Source organism: Diadema antillarum, unplaced genomic scaffold, assembly GCF_040938485.1.
Source record: "Diadema antillarum isolate AM-2024a unplaced genomic scaffold, OU_Dant_1.0 seq00000205_RagTag, whole genome shotgun sequence".
In the NCBI taxonomy this organism is placed as follows: Eukaryota; Metazoa; Echinodermata; class Echinoidea; order Diadematoida; family Diadematidae; genus Diadema; species Diadema antillarum.
This window is the reverse complement of record NW_027271264.1, coordinates 1,635,049-1,653,463: the sequence shown is the minus strand read 5'-3', so window position 1 is coordinate 1,653,463 and position 18,415 is coordinate 1,635,049. Positions and strand designations below refer to the sequence as shown.

General features: G+C 37.8%; 1 protein-coding gene across 1 annotated transcript; it reads right to left on the bottom strand.

Annotated features, from left to right (window-relative positions):
- Positions 1-981: 981 nt before the first annotated feature.
- Positions 982-17,588, bottom strand: LOC139728903 (WD repeat, SAM and U-box domain-containing protein 1-like). Its single transcript, XM_071639836.1, has 13 exons — positions 17,531-17,588; positions 15,577-15,905; positions 14,603-14,812; positions 13,354-13,553; positions 12,261-12,359; positions 11,553-11,646; positions 10,605-10,638; positions 9,999-10,039; positions 8,723-8,838; positions 7,352-7,582; positions 5,850-5,939; positions 5,104-5,175; positions 982-3,509 (listed from the first exon to the last, which is right to left on the bottom strand). The coding sequence occupies exons 2-13, from the start codon at positions 15,762-15,764 to the stop codon at positions 3,361-3,363; spliced, it is 1,524 nt and encodes a 507-aa protein (XP_071495937.1). The 5' UTR covers positions 15,765-15,905; positions 17,531-17,588; the 3' UTR covers positions 982-3,360.
- Positions 17,589-18,415: the final 827 nt, after the last annotated feature.

The following is an 18,415-nucleotide window of genomic DNA, read 5'->3' as shown; positions in this document are numbered from 1 at the left end:
CTCTGCCTTGCAAACAGTAATTTCTTGAAAAGTTTGTAAGATGTACAGATGCAGAAATAGTAGTGTGTTATCTCTAAGAACACAGATAACCTCATCTTTCCTTTAAAAGGAATTTCTCCTCTGTCTTGCTAAACCTCTCTGTGTATATCATTGACTACTCAAAACCCGACACAACAAAATTTCTATATGAAAGAGTACTTTACCTATGAAACAAACAAATAAACGCAGTCTTTGCAGAAATGTATGCAGAACAAGAGTGGATATCTAAAATGAATCATGGCTCTTCTAAAGGATAAACCCAAGTCAAAATGACAGCAAAAGGACCACTAAACAAGCAAACACCTAATATAAACTGAGATCAACCAGACTCAGCAAGGAGTTTGACCGATTTACACACGATGTCTTGTTTGGCAGACTGAATGTCCGCAAACCAATTTCAGGTTAATGGTATATCAAAGAATAATGGAACAGTTATGAGACAACAGATGGGCCTTAACTCAGACGGAGAGAGAGAATTACCTTGCTCCACTTGAATTTTAGACATACACACATACTGACAAATTACACCATGAACTGCACTAGAAGAAATAAAAGCTTTTTATGTATATGGGTTAACAAGAGAAAAATCCAATGCACAGCTGAGTTTTAGGACTAAAAATCTGTGTATGAAATGAAAAAGATACATCTCTCATGAGGTGAGGTGGCAATATTCCACACCCCCACTTTACAAATCCATTCCCCTCCCCTGCCCTCCCCTCCCCTGCCCTCCCCCCCCCCTCCGACTCACACACACAAAAGAAAAACAAGAAATAAGAATATAATAGAGAATATGAAAAATTACATACATATATAAATTAATTACTGAATATACAAATACATTAATGAATTAATAAAGAAACAAATGGATGGATAATGAGAAATGACTATTTCAATTTAATTGTTAATTAAACTACTTAACATGTAAATCACACATCACACATGTCTTCAAAATGATTCCTGAATTGTAAAGATCTTTCTCGTCAACACACAATAGAAACTGTGTTGTTTTCTATCAACATTGCATCCTTCAATACCATCTTTGTATGGCACGCACATCGCATCACATCACATCAAGAAATCAAATTGAAGTAGTACCATTCATTGCTAGGTAATGCATATGGTATAAAATAAGTTTGGTCATATATCATTTGTATGTACATATTGACATAATTTACATCCATTTCCTTTTACTTTCAATCAATTTGTAGAGCACAAATTGCGTGGCTTATATCGCTGGCCAACTTTTAAGTTTGTAAGTGTCATGTTAACTAAAAAGGCTCTACTACGGAACAGTGATTTCCAAAATCCTCATGCAAATGTGTTCAGCCATTGGTAGCAAAATAATTTTCAATGGGTTTTCTATCTTTCACTGATTATTTAAAAGCAAAGTTTTTAGTGTTTTTTTTTCCTCCGCCCCTTCACAACAATATGTATTGCACTCGTTAATCTGATCATTCCATGTTTGTGGTCATCTACACCACTTTTGCAATACTATTGTCATCGACTTGCCAGTTTTCATTTACACTTTCGAGATAATATATAACCTGGGCCCTGTTTCATAAAGCTGTTCATAAAGTTACGAACAACTTACGAGCCACTGGTGATCAGTTCTGATGTGCTACACTTATCAAAATTTCCATAATTCAGCACAAGAACTGATCACCAGTTGCTCGTAAGTCGTTCGTAACTTTACGAACAGCTTTATGAAACACTCCCCTGTATGTATTTGTTCTTCTTCCCTGTTACATAGGGGCACCATTTTGATCTCTTGGTCTAATTCAGTCACTACATCAATTCTACTGTCAAAGTGGTATCCACATACTGTAACACACGACATATTCGCGGCTTGAAATTTTTGCGAATTGGAGCCGGTGGCCTTTTCTGCGGCATGAAATTTTCGCGAAATGCCACTGGCATTCAATGCATATAGTGTAGACAAGAACTTTTGTCTTTTTTTTTAATTTTGCAAATCTTGGCTCTCACAAAATTATAATGCAAGCGAATATTCCTCGTTTTACAGTAACGACTTAACAGAGGGTTGTTGGGCTGTATCATCACAGAGACACAATCCATCCCAACAGTCCTGCCAATTCTTTATTCCTCTCTCAATGTTTGACAACACTTTTACATGTCATTACTACTTGCCTCCCAGAGTATACTGTAAAAATGCACATTTTTGCATGGGTAATTTTTGGTGCTCAGGTTAAATGAATTTTGCACGTTTCTAACTCTGCAGATTCAAAAGGATAACATATAATTATATATTGCAAGTGAAAACATTCGAGCACTTTTATTTCTCGCTAGTTTCATGCAGTGCGAAAAGACATCAAAATTTTCACACACAAAAACTCCAACCTTTAAAAAATACCTCACCACAGCCTTAATACACAGCACATATTTGTTGTCACTGGCAAGGGGCCAAGGTAGTATGCCTCTGGCTTCCCAAGAGACTCCTCGGTTCAAATCAAAGTCGACGTTCATATAGCATTCTGTACAGGTGGAGGTGTCGTGGCCAAGTGGATAAGAGTGCACGTCTTTGCATCACATATGCGTGGTTTGGGTTTGTGGGTTCGAGACTATGCGAAGCCCAAGACATGTTCGCCTTTCAGCAAGGCATTTTGCCCACATTGTTGCATGGGTGCCCGGTAGATTGAGAATGTTTGTGTTGGTTGATCAGCATGTGTGCGCGCCTGTAAGTTGGGCGACCGGCTGGAATGCTCCCCAGGGAGTGGAGAGTAAGCACTGTAAGTGTTGGTTGGAAATAATGTCTCCAGTGACCGGGATAATAATAGTCTGTAAAGCACACAGAAATTCTCACCAAGTCTGAAATGTGCCACATGAAGATGGCTATTATTATTATTATTATCATCATTATTATTACAGGGACCATGCTTGTCACTCTCATGTTCAACCCTTAGCCCCTTGCATTGGGATACAAAAGGATCTTGTCGTTTCCCTCTTATTCCTTGTAGTGCTCCAGGCATTGCACAGTTGCTCTATAAAAACTGATAAACTGATAAACACAAACACACATTTAAAAAAAAAACACTACAATTTTGTAATCTGAAAAGTTCAGTGTGACATAATCACATCTGTCACACTAACCTTTGATTCAAAGGTGCATTTGGCCATTTCTCATACTCTTTGTGCCCCAGCCCCATCTTTTGCGATAAACAAACCATGATTTTTGCTGATCTATCACTGTATCATTATCTCTGTTACTGCGTGCTTCTACCTTCCTTTACCCCGAGATCTTCATCATCTTGATCACATGATTGATATTCCCCCAACTGTCTAGGAGGTCAGTACTTCCTTGTGGGGTCAGAGGTCATATATCCTGGCTATGATCATCTTGAGGCTCCTGTTCGGGGTCAGGTTGGTGTGACTGAGGGGAGCGTTGGTCATGGGGCTGGTGTTGCGGCTACCTCGCAGCCAGCTCTCGATGGCCGAGCGTTCATATGTGTACCCATCTGTGTCAGTGGGACAGAGCAATGAAATAAAAACAAACAAGCCATTACATGTAAAGTGTGTGATATGAAAGCTTAAAGAGATCTAATGCGTTCAAAATACTGACAGTGTTCAAGAAGTTGCAGTTTAGACATGGCCCTTGATTACATTTAAAGGACAAGTTCACCTTCATAGACATGTGGATTTTGTGAATGCAGCATTATTAGTTGAACACATCAGTGAAAGTTTGAGGAAAATCAGACAATCCATTCAAAAGTTATGAATTTTTGAAGTTTCTGCTCAGTCACGGCTGAATGAGTAGACTACTATAGCTTGTGATGTCACATGTGTACAACGATATAAAGAAAGAATAAAGAAAATTCAACATATTTTCACTTTTCTCGCATAACAAAAGAACACTCGACTTCTCTCTTTCAGAAAGCAGGGGTAACAATCCCCGAAACATACATCAGTAACAAGTCGAAGAAATGTGCACTTTATTCATTTTTTTTTTAAATTCTCTTTTTATTTTCGTTATATCGTTGTACGCATGTGACATCATACACTGTGATAGTCTTTTCATCCAGCAGTGACTGCACAGATACTTAAAAATTTCATAACTTTTGAACGGATTGTCCGATTTTCCCCCAACTTTTACTGATGTGTTTTACTATAAAATATTGTTGCCTTCGCTCAATCCACATGCATATCAAGGTGGACTTGTCCTTAAACTTGTTTCTTCAACAAACACACTAATAAAATAATCTTTTGACACTTAAGGACCTAATATTGTCAGTTGTCTTCACAATTCAAGCAATTAAGGTGGAGGCATTGTAATATAATACTATTTTTACACTTCAGGTCCTAATTTTGTCAGTTGTCATCACAAGTCAGGCTGCTCAAGGTGGAGGCATTCTGAGAGAAAAGACCTCACAGTGTATACAATATTTGAGTCCTGAAAACTTTTTAATGACATCAAGATTCAAACTGCTAATATGGAAGCACTTGAAGGATTTCATAGCAAAAGTCCATCATCAGATAGAGCTAAATGAAACTTTTCTAAACATATCTCATTTGTTACATTACAAGGAATATTTTTGAAGTTATGATTAAAAATATCCCATATTTCCTCTTAATGTTATTTGTTTTTAGAAGCTTTAAAGGGATGGTACAGTATAGGTGAAGATGAGAATTGGGCTTTTAACTTTTTGCGAGATACCAAGAAAACACTTATGAAATAGTACAGAGCATACCATTCTAACAGGATTTCAAAGTTTATTTGATAAAAATCGGCTTTGGAATGATTGAAATATCCAAAAACAAAGTAAAACAAAGCGGTCGTTAAAAAAGTGTGGTTCCCACACTTTATTAGAATCATTCTGTTTTGGATATCTCAGCCATTTCAAAACCAATTTTCATCAAATAAACACTGAATTCCTCATGGAATTACATGCTCTTTCATATTTCATGAAAGGTTTCTCATTATCTCACCAAAAAATGTTAGAAGCCTGATATTAGGTCTCAACCAAAACTATACGATCTCAACTTTAGCAACAATGGAGTTAACTCGTTTTGCCACCAAACTCTCTATTTCAAGAAAGAAGCAATGTGACTCACCAGCTGCTATGACCGGGTCTTTCATTATCTCTCGACTGATGGGACAAAGGTACTCATCAGGTACTTGATCATCTGTATAATACAATGAATCAGAAAATGTGGCTCATAAAGTGCAGTCTTGACAGCTAGAAATAAAATCATTTCATGTCAAAAGAAACTGGAATCCTAGATCGTGCAGAGTACTGTTGATTTTGGATCTTGCTTTTTCAATCTCGTGTCTAGATACTATGCTGTCAACGATTCCATTGGGATAACCTTCAACAATATTTCTACATTCAAAATTTACTTGCATGAAAGAGAAATGAGTGATGTGGTGATGTTGAAAGAAAATAGGTTTTTGCAATATGCCTACACATTTCTTAAGATTCCCCCACATCATACAGGGACTTTAAATGAGCATGTAAACCTATTTAGGAAGCAAATAATTCATATGCTTGAGCTAACTAATAATTCTGACACTGCAAGTTAATATGTTACAAACACTGGTATCACAAAACATAAGACTGACAACCTAACCACTTCCAGAAACTCTGATAAATTCTCTTCCTTCTTTTTAGTTGATGGCAAATCATATTAAAAACATACTGTTCTTCATTTCTGTGATTGTTTCACGGTAAAGTTCATTTGATTTGGGAATTTATTTCCTGTTTGTATTTGTTCATTTTCTTTTTTTGTTTTTTGGCAGTACTTTGAGTTTCATGAATAAGGATAGTAACTTTGGAGGATAAAGCGATAGTGTATTTCACCTGGTACAGGTCCTTGGGAACCAGAAAAGAAACCCTTCTCTCTGACTGCTTGAACCCCTCGTAGGATCTTCTGACGATGACCAAGAGCCTCTGAGAGAGAGAATAGAGAGAAACCAATTGGTCGGTGTTTCAGTGCATTTTTTTCTTTTTGAATATCAACTGCTATGATGTCATGTGCCCATAATAACAACACGAATGCATATCTGAGGCGCGTAAAGTGTGCAGAAAAAAATAACGTGAACGCATGGATACTTACACGCACCTGGCAGGCATTCGCGTTGTTCTTCTAGGCACATGAAGATTAGCTTGCCTGGAGCATGAAGTGCCTTTATACAGGGCTCCACACTAACTTTTTTTTTTTTGGTGGCCTGATGGGGCCACCAAAATCATCAATTTCAAATTTTGGGGGCCCCGAGAGAAAAATTTGGTGGCCCGAAAAACCCCCAATAAAAACCAATAAAAATTATTAAAAGTCCTGTTTTTTTTTTAAAGAGTCAAATATTCAAGTTTTATCATAGTATGAATGAAGCTGGACATATCTACTAATAAATAAACCTCAACAAACTCGCAACACTCACTCTCAGGCACTCATTCAGTCTTTTTCATCCATCCTTTAAACAAATTTAACTGCTAATTTCTGGTGCAAAAAGTTACGAATTCATTGAAAAACTTTTCAAAAAATGTTGGTGGCCCGACTTTCCTTTTTTGTGGCCCTGGGCCACTGTGCCATCGTTAGTGTCGAGCCCTGCTTTATATAACAAATAGGTCTGATACAATTTGGAACACCAGAATAAAATTGCCTGATCTTCTCTTATTTCCTCGTCAGTTCTTTTTCTTTCTAAGACCAGAATTGACAAGTCCCAGCTCTCTCTCACTAGTGACCAACAGAAACCGCTGAAAAATTATAAAATTAGTTTGTCAATGTGATATCCTTGTTTCTGTCTCTTGTTCAATGAGGTACAGGGGTAATTCATCTTTTGTGTGCACCACTGACAGGCACTTACTCCATTGCCAGCTTGCAGACTGATTTCATATTATCCACACTTCTTATTAAAAGTGGAGGCCATTCCCACTAAATGACAAATAGCAGGAAGACTCTCAGGTACTGTTGTTAGTGGAATTTGAAATCGACAGGCAGTAGGAACATATGATTAGAACACACCCTAAATGATGTGTTCTGATCATATCATGATTGACATAATCTGAACAAAGGCAAAACAATACTATGAATGCTAGATACTATAGATCCTTTATGCTCTTCCAATTTAGAACATTATGATGAGAAATATCTGCTTGATTTCATTGTACTATTGTGTATTGAATGAAAAAGAAATTAAAGAAAATGGCTTCATCATCTTCTTTCTTTGATTTGGCATGTGCATAAACTCGACCAAAAAAAAAAAAAAAAAAATCAAAAATCTTTGCAGCCATTATTTTCAGTAGAGAACACGAGGTTCACTTGTTGATCCTTCTAGCCCTAACTTCTCCTCATCTGTACGTACTGACGCCAAGGTCTCTCGACAGAGTATCGGAGGTCAGATTCTGGAGCTCCTCCCCGTCTATCTGGTTGTCGCGGAAACCGCCACAGTACTCCTCCAGACCGATGCTGCTCAGCCACTCGCAGACTGCGTCCACCGTCCACTCCGAGATGACATTGTGAGCCAGGGTTGGATTGGTCTCCTTCTCGGGGCTACTGGCGTCTCCGACAGCCGGACTCCCCTGTGGAGGCGTATCTGCATTGAGAACAATGAGCAAGGCAGGCATAATGTGATACATTCTTCTCTGAAATGACTGCATGGATGCTACTGTCTGACCTTGATTATCCAGCCACAGACTAGCACACAATTGTTTTTGCTTTTTTCAATGCAAAGTAATGTTGCTAAAAGGAACAAAGACAGAGAGGAAAGTGCATATCCACTCATATTTCATTTCCACATCATTTCAAATATAAGACATGTAAATATAATGTAAATCATTACAGTGAATGGTACACTAACAATGCCTTTCATATTATCCTCAACAAAATGTGCTTACATGTGTCATGCATGAGCATATCTCATATCTCACTTATTTGGATGGGCACTGGTCCCCACATGGCCAAACAGTTGAGGTTTTGACTGTATTTCTCGATGGCATTCACAGAAAAATCAAGATGACACTTCTCTTCATGCTGAGGACATGAAGGAAGAGGAGTGGGCTCCATGTTGTTTTACTCAATCTTTTGTTTTGTAACAATGTGATGGTTTGAAAGGCATAACATGTGCTACTTTGCTAGAAACTACTCTTTAGGCATTGGAAGGAATTTCAAACTGGTTTAAAAAAGATGTATCATTGACACAGACTTTCTTTTTATAAATGGTTCCCAAAAAGCAGTAAAGGCAATGGACATACACACATATGAGTTTTTGTAGGCATCAACTTCAGGACAGCAAAATAGCTTCCATTTTATTCTTGTATCTTAAACTTTATCACAACTTACTCATCAATTAGACTACAGATTGATTGACAATTAGTGGGATTGTGCTTCATAGGATGAAGTGTATCACATGCAATAACATAAAAAAAAAGTAAAACCGATATATATATATATATATATATATACATACATATACTTATATGTATATTTTCCAACCACATAGAATTCTTTTCCAATATTCTTCCACTTTGTCACAAGAAAGATGGAAAAACAACCAATTTGGAGGTGAACCCTTTTTTTCCCCCTCCAGAACTGTAGCTACTTAAAGCATGAAAATCAATAAAATGCAGATTTTTTTTTCTCTCTTACCACAGGTATGTTCTCAAGAAAAAGTACATTTCGAATGTAAGTTTAATAAAAAGAAAACTACAGTAGAACTGGAAAGAGCCTGACTCACTCTCGCTACTGGGGAGTAAAGGTTGCTGAAAGCCCAACCTCCAAACATAGACCTTGTGATGTGAGCCAGATGCCAGGTATAGGTTGTCTGGTGAGAAAGACACTGAGGTCACATACCTAAGAGAAGATGAAATGTAAGAAAAAGTTACAAGAGAAGGTCCGCATATATATGCCATATACAACCGTGTATATCACATGGTTTTAATTTTTGTGAATATGCGAGTCAGGTCCTAGTCCCTAATTCAAGATCATGCATAGATATTCACTCTGATCCCAACATGAATGCTACATGCATGCAATACATACTTCAGGGATGATATTGAGGTTTATTGAAAAAATTGGAAATCACAATTTTCAGGTGATTTTCATACATGAAAAAAGCAAAATGTGTACAGACTTGAGGGGGAAAAAAATCTGAAATCAGACTTAAATCTACAGAATATAATGCCTGATACTTGTAAGCAGCACACAGTAAAAGAACAAGATGTATGATAATACTGTACTCCACAATCGCGAATTCAACCATTCACAATAGTGTTGCGAAATCCTGATTTGTGAAATATTCGACTAGCTATTAAAATATATTGCATATACATTATGTCATCACATCTCTTTAATCCTTACATCACTTTTGATTTCAACTATGGAGGGCCAGAAGGAATGAGTGTAGGCCTTTCACATTACATATTCTTGATCCTGGAGATAAATTTTGATTTCTGACACATCTGACAGGCCAGTAGGACTTTATTCTGCGTGAATTTGACAAAATTTTTGAGTGTTCGATTGTGAGTTCACAAAACTCCAATGTACCCCTTCTTGAATCAGCTGGCTAGTTCAACAACAACAATAAAATCACATTAGTCTATCGACAATAATGCAACAGATATGGCTTTTTAGGTGTGGTACATTAAAAAAGATCATGCTTTCACAAAGCATCAATTTTAGGATTCTGGTATGTTGATCATTTCCTAGTCCAGATCTAACATGCCCACTTGTTGACTTACATCTTTTTTTCTTTTTTTTTTAAAGATTACACAAGAAACGGGACTGACATGTTCTAATCATGAGGTTTTTGATGATTGTGTTTCAATTTGTTTTGTTTTGTTTTTTGTTTTGTTTTTGCTCTTTTTTCTCTTTGTTTGTTGTTGTTGTTTGTTTGTTGTTGTTTTTTTGCTAGTGCTTTTCTCAGATTATACAGATGCCTTATTTCTTGGGATCACTGTGGGTTTCATACACAGGAAGCTGTCTTTACTGCAATGTCTCTATTTCTCACATACCTTGAATGACCTTCTAAGGTGTACATCATTTCTGCAGAAATCTGTAAAGCAAACAAAAACATGATTGAAGGGGGAAGGGGTGAAATAAACATTAATCCTCTGAACTCACAGAACTCTTTAATGATTCTTGTGGAGGCATAAGTACAAGATGAGGATCTCAAGCAAACTACAGTAATCACTGATCAAAACCCTGATACATCATATTTGAAGGGTGAAGAAAATAAATACTGTAGTTGTTCTATGGTCACACACCCATACAATAAACACATAACAATGTATAAAGTAACATACAAACAGCATTACAGGTACACAAACATACAAATGCATACACACATACATGTGCATTCAAACATATATGCATACATACATATTTACATATTTGTGGGTTTGTATAGGATATTCTCTTAATAAAAAAGGCAGCAAGAAATGCTCTCCTGGATTTCAAAGTTTCAGCTGAGTTTTAGGACATCACAAGTCTTCGTCATGAGCCTAAAATCGATGAACAACCAAGTCCGAAATAAGATCTTTAATTACTTTTTTTCTTCTTTAAAAAAAAAATAAAACTAGTCTGAAGCTAGTCTACTCTGACTTTGCTGAGATGCTTACCGGGTTCCAGAGTATGACTAATTTGTCCACAGCTCTGTAGAGAAAAAGGAGAAAAAAGATTTAGTGTGCAGATATTATATAACTCCAGGGAAGTCTCTCATGCAACTCATTAGCAAACATCGAATCACATTTTAAAAAAAAATAAAAAAATCAATGAATTTCAAGTAAATATTGCCTGACAACTTGCCTGTTTTCAATCTTATCAAACAGATGTAGACTTATCCAGGCCCTGCTGTTTTAAATGGTCAGGGTATCTTGTGTGATTGCAAGGCATTATTATCTATGAGCAATCTCTTTCTTTCGTTGGTTTTATTATAAGACAGTCAATGACTCAACATGTATTCACTTGGCTTAAAACTGGGTAAGAAGGTATCAATTGCATCTTCTTGCTTAAAGTCTCTCTCTATCTTTCTATATATGTAACTATACATCTATTTATCTATCCATCTCTCAATATATCTATCTCTTAGTTCCAACCTGCACTTTGTGTTTATCCCCGCATTCATATTAGGCCCCGTGTTGAGGGGACAGTCACCAACGATGTTATCTTTTTTATGACTGACCGTCCACATGGCTATCTGGACTGTCCCCGAGCTGTGGGGGCAGTTAGGGCTTGGAGCGAGCTCTGCCACTTGAAACCAGGCATTGGGCACATGCATATTTGATGAACACAGCTGGATGCTATCAATATATTGTGCCCTAAGGTAACTCTACCCTCCACATCTTGGCCCCGGACTCGACTTGCTTCGAGGGAAGAGGGGACAATTCCCAGTGAGCGTTCACATTATGGTTTTTGAGGAGAAAGTCCAACAGTGTGGGACTTATCCCCGCATTGCGGGGATTAATGTGAACGCAGGGTACGTGACTGTCACTAGATAAAAATGGAAATGAGCTTTATTTCAATACTTTAACCACACCCATCTCATTTTTCAACATGGCAGATCTTACCCCGATGCTAGCAAGTGCCCATCTGCAGAGAAGGCTACTGATTGGACGGTTGCCGAATGACCCGTCAGGTCACACCGCAGCTTGGTGGAACACACTGAAAAAAAAAGAAAGAAAAAAATAATAATCACAGACATCAAAGTTGAGTCACTCTACATCATCCCAGAAAATTTGGGAGTGCAGATCCTGAATGAAAGGGGGTCAGCACAATATTCCTAAATATCTTGTTATTATCAGTATAGTATGTATCACTTTAATAATTCACACATCAATCTCGTCAGAATTGGTACCTCGAATGATTACATAACAATGACATAAACACTTTTGAAGGCACACTTATACCTAAAGAGGAATTCCACATATATTCATACTTCACAGTTAGAATAGCACCTTGATCAAAAGAAATATCCTATGAATTCAATAAATGATTGGCACAAAATGTACAATTATCTGTATTGAAAGTCTTATTCATTTTATTGCCAATTGGAATGTATATAAATATATATATATTATACAACGGTCCTAACTTTGTGAATTATTTTGTGGAATCTTAAAATAAAATTCAACATATAATATACCAACTAATGCTGGGATATCAAAGCTGGAAACAGCCCAGTGCATTTTCAAAGACCTTGCTGCTAATGTCTCTGGCTCTACCAAGTAGTCAATCACATCACCACGACTTATTGTTGCAATCAGTCAAGCACCTACCAGGCGCAGTGTCCAGGTCCCAGAGTCTGACCAAGTTGTCTCCGCATGTGGCCAACATGAAGTAGGTCCGGAGCCCAAGAGCCTCTCTCATTGCTGGGTCTATTCAGAGAAAAACACGACGATGACTTGAAGTGTAATACAAAACTGCCAAAGCAATTCAGAACTTAGCAACTGTAACATTGAATCCTGAACACTTGGTACATAGGGATTAAAATTCACAGTGAGAGCAAAATCAAGGCATCGAAGTGAAAACATGGTGACATATCACAACATGAACAATTCTAAGGGATGAATAGTTAATGTGAGTCACACAAACACTCTTGGTTATTCCTTAGATACATTCAAGTACATTTGTATAGAGAATATATGAAGTAGTATAGATACATATATTCAAAGAGGATGAACAATTAGACAATTAAATCTAACTAGATTTTTCACAGAGCATGTTATTTCTACTTTCTGCTTTCATTTAAAAAAAATTTTCTCTTTGTGAAACATAAACTTAATAAGTGCTTGCACATGGGTCGGGGCAATTACCTCCTGGATAATTACCCCAGACCCTTCCCCTGACCATAACCCTTATCCTGATCCTGAACCTACTCCTAACTCTAACCCTTAACCTAACCCTTACCTTTACTCTAACCTTATCACTAACCAGTATTTAGCTGTGGGAGGGGGGGGGGGGGGGGGTAATTATTCTCTGGGGGTAATTGCCCTGATATGTTGCACATGTGTGTGCTCATTTGTAATGACTTATGTAGGTTGGCATGAATTCAGATGAAGACTACTGATACTTAACAAATACATAAGATTCTCAATACTGGCATCTCATTCCCTCCTCATATTAATCATTATAACACTGTTCTACAGAACTGTAGTGATTTTCATGTTTAAGCACAAAAAACGTGAAGGGAATCTTCCATCAAAAATCAAAAGGAGAACAAGTAAATTATCTTCCTCAGAAAAAAAAAGTGTCCTGTAGACATGTATATGTTCTTCACTGGTGACTTTATTTTTGGTGATTATTCTTGAACTACCTGGTGTCCATATAATTTACATTAGGAATATACCACTTTTTATGGTCAAGGCTTACTTGCTGAAGCAAAGGTGGGTGAAATCGCCAGACCAGAAATTGCCAGGTCATGGCAGTCTGGGTCATAGTAGAGACATTTGCCCTGGCCATGAAGGGCATCCCATATGCGCAGGTCACCACAGGTTGACCCCGAGATCACATGAGCACCGTTGGGGGTGAACGCACAAGCCATGATCACGTTGTCGTGACCGGCCATTTTTCTACAGACGAACACAAGGTACAAACAGAAAGATCGCACTTACTGAGATTCTGAATGACTGGTTCTGATACAGCTACCCTCCAACTCCTCTAGTGAGTGAGCAGTCTTTGTTCATGGTGAAAGCATGCATGCAGTACATTTTGTTTGCAAAGAAAACCAACATGGAACTAATTGATTATGAATGAATTATGGATATTGCCACAACTGAAGAAAAGACAGAGAACTCTCCTGGCATCGCAAAGTATCAGTTCATAAAAAGACTCGTTTGGTGTAAAAATACAATGCAATGCATCCAACAACCAGGGACAGTCTAATGACATTCATTTGAAGTAGGAAAATTAGTTGTTTTTGAGAAACTTTCTAATTTTCTCATGTCAGGATAGGGTCAGCAATTTTTTTTTTCTATAGATAAAATGTTCATTGATCACTGCAAATATTATTTGTGTGTGATAAGAAGAGCAAACTTAATAGTTTTGTTGACTTGGTCTTTGCAGTCACATTATTGCATAATCCACCACGAGTTATCACTGTAAGTGCATACAGGTATGTGTACAATATGAGTATGGTAAACTTCCATGATGCATGTTTGTGCAGTGTATGTATTCTATGCAGAGTGTTGTTTTTCCTGGCAGTTCGATGCTCACTATATTTTAATGTCGCTGTTCTGGCAGTGCACTCACAAATTTTGAGCATGAGAGAGTATTATCTGATGACTATTACATAACTACAATGTATTCAGTGTCTGGGCCCTTTTGCACCAGGAACATTATAAATGACTATAATTGTTTAGGATACAAGTGCTGTGAGACACTTAAAAAAACAACAACAAAATATCCAAAACAAAGTAACTATAACAACCAAAACAGACATAGCTGCAGGAATGTATCCAAACAATTCAGTTTCCCAGGGTCTGACATCAAGTCAGTCAATCATCCACTTCAGTTTGATTACATGTGAGAGCAAGAGCATGCCTTCGACACACGGATGCGTAGAACCGTCCGAGTGAATGCCGTGATACATCTGATGAAGTCAGTGCACGCAAAACCTCACCTTATGCACGTCTTTTTACTGAGGTCCCAGAGACACAGCATGTTGTCCGCCCCACCGCTGACGAGGAACTGGGAGTCTGGGGAGAAGGCGCACACTCTGACGATGGGTTTGTTCTCATGCTCAAACACAGCCAGCGTCTCGCCACTGGTGGTGTCCCAGACGATCACTTTCCCGTCAGTTGAGCATGATGCAAGCTTGGTACCAAAGGAGCTGAAAGTGGTATATGGCATGACATCAATATTACTATACTGTACAAATACATGGGTCACTTTTTTGTGTGTGTGAGGTGACTGATAATCACGGAAGTACATCTCAATATTTCGTTTTCCTTCACTGTGGTTCTCGATCACAAATTCCACCTCTCACAAAATAGCCTTATAAGCCCCAATTCACAAAATACGGTATTACTGCCATGGAATATCAATGGTAAATATTCTTCAGAACAGATCCAGTTAGGCATGCCTTGAGATGTACAGCAGTCTACTCATCGATTGATCTACACAATTACCAGCCTTACTCCCTCCTTGCTCTTCTTGGGAAAACCTGACACAAAGAGTTAGATTTTTTAACACTTCAGTCTACAGACTTAGTAAAGTATTGAAGCTAATTACTTTACATCATTAACAGTGTAAAGAATTGCATGCTACATATGTACAAGGAGATATTCACTCAGTGCTGCATAAATGGAATACCTTTGCCATAATGAACAGATTCATGAACTTGTCACGAGTCCGCTTTTAGTACATCAGCAATTAATTTTACATTGTTCTAAATGTCAGACAATAAATTAAAATTAGCCATAACAATGATGGCATAGAATTCACTGCAAGAGTGAAGTAAATGCCACAATGACAAAATACTCTGTGCTCTGATTACTGAATTATGCTTTGAATAGTTGAACGAAAAATTTTGCCTTCAAAACAAACCTCATCTTTAATCTGTAATGCCATTTTTCACGAGAAAACAGTGCTTACCTGAAGGTGCACCAGTGCACATAGTAAGAGTGGCCCAGGAGAGGTGAGAATGATAGTTCTTCAAAGGTCTGAGAATTCCACAGTCTCACTGACTTATCACCTGAGCAGGTGGAAAGGAGACTGGCAGAGAATGCACAGCAATTCACATCCTTGGAGTGTGAAGACAGCGTATGGATGAGGGTCGCCATGACAACGGAAACTCAAAGCAGATATGATATCTGGTTAGCTGCAAGGATCTTCGAGGCGGGGTATGAATTACCCAGTCAGGGGGCTTCTTCCTTTTTTGCTCTCTCCAGAGATTTCCGTCAAATCAGGAGGACTATAAATAGCTGTGAGATGAAGAGAAACTCCAAGAATCAATAATACAATGCATGCTGAGGGATGTCACATTTGTAGTCTCGTAATCATAATTGTATTTTTGATCCTTCATTCAGTTTTATTCTGGTGCTAGCAAGAATCAAACTGTCAAAATACTGGAGGAATTTTGCAGTAAAAATTTCTTCTTGTCATAACTAAATTGCCATCTCTGAATTTCACTGCATACCTAATACAACCAAACCTACCAAGCACAACCAAAGACGAATTACAGTAAACAAGCCCTCACGTGCCGAGAAGCGAAACTATGGAATGAACTCTGATTATCCAGAGTCCGCACCTGTATCAATCTCATCATTTAAATGCTATTTGAATAGTGATTCTGCTTGGGTGAATCAATTAGCATATAAATCATATTCTCCACGAAATATACACCAAATGAAATCTTCTATAGTACCGGTATTATTGGTTATGACTCGCCTCTTTTTTCACCGTGTTTCTTTAGCTGTCCCTTCTTTTCCTGCTTGTTTTTCTTTGTTTAAGTGTATGTTTGAGGTTTTTTTCCGTATAGCCATTTCTAGTACTAGGCCCCCTACTCGCATGATACAGGTTATATCTTGATTTTAAATTTTTAGTATTCAAAATTAACGTTTTCATTGCATTTATTTCTTGTGTGTGTGTGTATAATTTAACCCATTGAGGACAGTTTGATTTTGCTACAACACACATTTCCCATAGGCATAGACACCCGGGGGGGTGTTTCACAAAGCCGTTCTTAAAGTTAAGAAGGACTGAAGTGCGACTGGTAATCAGTTCTTGTGTGCTATACATATTAGAATCTCAATAATTCAGCACAAGAACTGATCACCAGTTGCACTTAAGTCCTTCTTAACTTAAGAACGGCTTTGTGAAACACCCCCCTGCCTGACTATAGTATACTCGGACTCAAATCAGAGCTCGGGGGACTTGTCTCAGTGAAACAATGCTGAATGAACGTCTTAAATAATTTGGGTGGTTTTTTTGTTTGTTTGGTTGTTTTTTTTTGTACTGCAAGGACCCCTTTGAAATGAAAATCAGCCTTAACTATGGCTGAGTGAAAGAGCAATCCTTGTTCCAATGAAAAATTACTGGAGCGGAGGGGTGCATTTTAAAGGCGGAAGGGGAATTTGGAAAACTCATTTTAAATCTAACTTTTTTTTTGTTGGTTAGACACCGGAATTGGAAAGAAATTCATTGAGAAAGAAAGAGGAAGAGGTACTTTGGGCAGTAATTTCAATAATCACTCAAAAATTTAACATCGCGTCTTGTTTGTACCAATGCACATCACAGTCACGTCCAACACTCAGTACAGAACAAACGTCAAGTGATCAGCTGATCGTTCCATGGTCCCATGTACTCAATGCCATGCTGGTAAAGAAGGCAGCACTTAGGTTACATAACACTACACTGCTAGCTGTGCTCTGATCTAGGGTCCACTCCAGCATCCAGATCCAGTGCAGTTGTACACTAGCCACAGTCCCAGTTCTCGCTCAGGTTAGGGCAAGAGCTGAGGATAAGTTTGCTACAATCTACAGCATCATAACCTAGCTAGACCTACAACATAAAAAAATAGAAGATTGTCATGTGTTTTTGTACTTACGGAACAATAAATCGAAGAATCATTCACGAGCACGATCCTCCTTCCGGCCTGTATGATGCGCACGTACCGCGTACTCTACACATCATCACACATGCACAGCTAGCAGAACGCTTCTAGTCGAGTCGGTGATAATCCCATGACGTGACGTACGTGATCAATGCTACATGCTAGCTAGGAGGATCCTGTTCAAACTGTTCGCTGTCAATTTTCTGGGGATGAAAAAAAAAAAATCACAGCACGACAGGTGCATTTATACGTACCAAGTAAGTACCTTTGATGATAAGGTTGATGCCCCTCGTTTGGAATTCTAAAGGTTCTCTGACATACAACATGTTGATTTGTATTGACTTATTGACATGATATACCCTCAACATCACTTTTGCAGTGAAACGAATATCCAGAATTAGAAACATTCCATATATTCTTAAATAATATTTCTTCTATTTTTCTTCAGATTACTTGCATACGCCCCCCAAAAAACCCTTGCAAAACCGATATTCCTGTGGTGACTGACCTCATCTGTCAATCATAGCTAAAGTACTAAGGTACTGAAGTACTAAAGTACTAGTCTGAAGAAAAATAGAAGAAATTGAATTATTTAAGAATATAATAATGGAATGTTTAATTCTAGTTATTCGTTTCACTGCAACAGTGATGTTGCGAGTCCATCAAGGAGGTTTAACAATTGGAGTTCCAACTGGCTGTAATTATTCAAACAGTTGTCAGATTTCTATAGACGTACAAAAGAATTTCACAGGACTGGTGCATTTGTTCCTTTGATGATCGATGTTCGAAGCCGCAGTCTTGCTGAGCAATCTGAAGATTCATTTTGAACGTTTACATAATATTGGCCATATTTTGCTTATTTATTTATTTATTAAATGA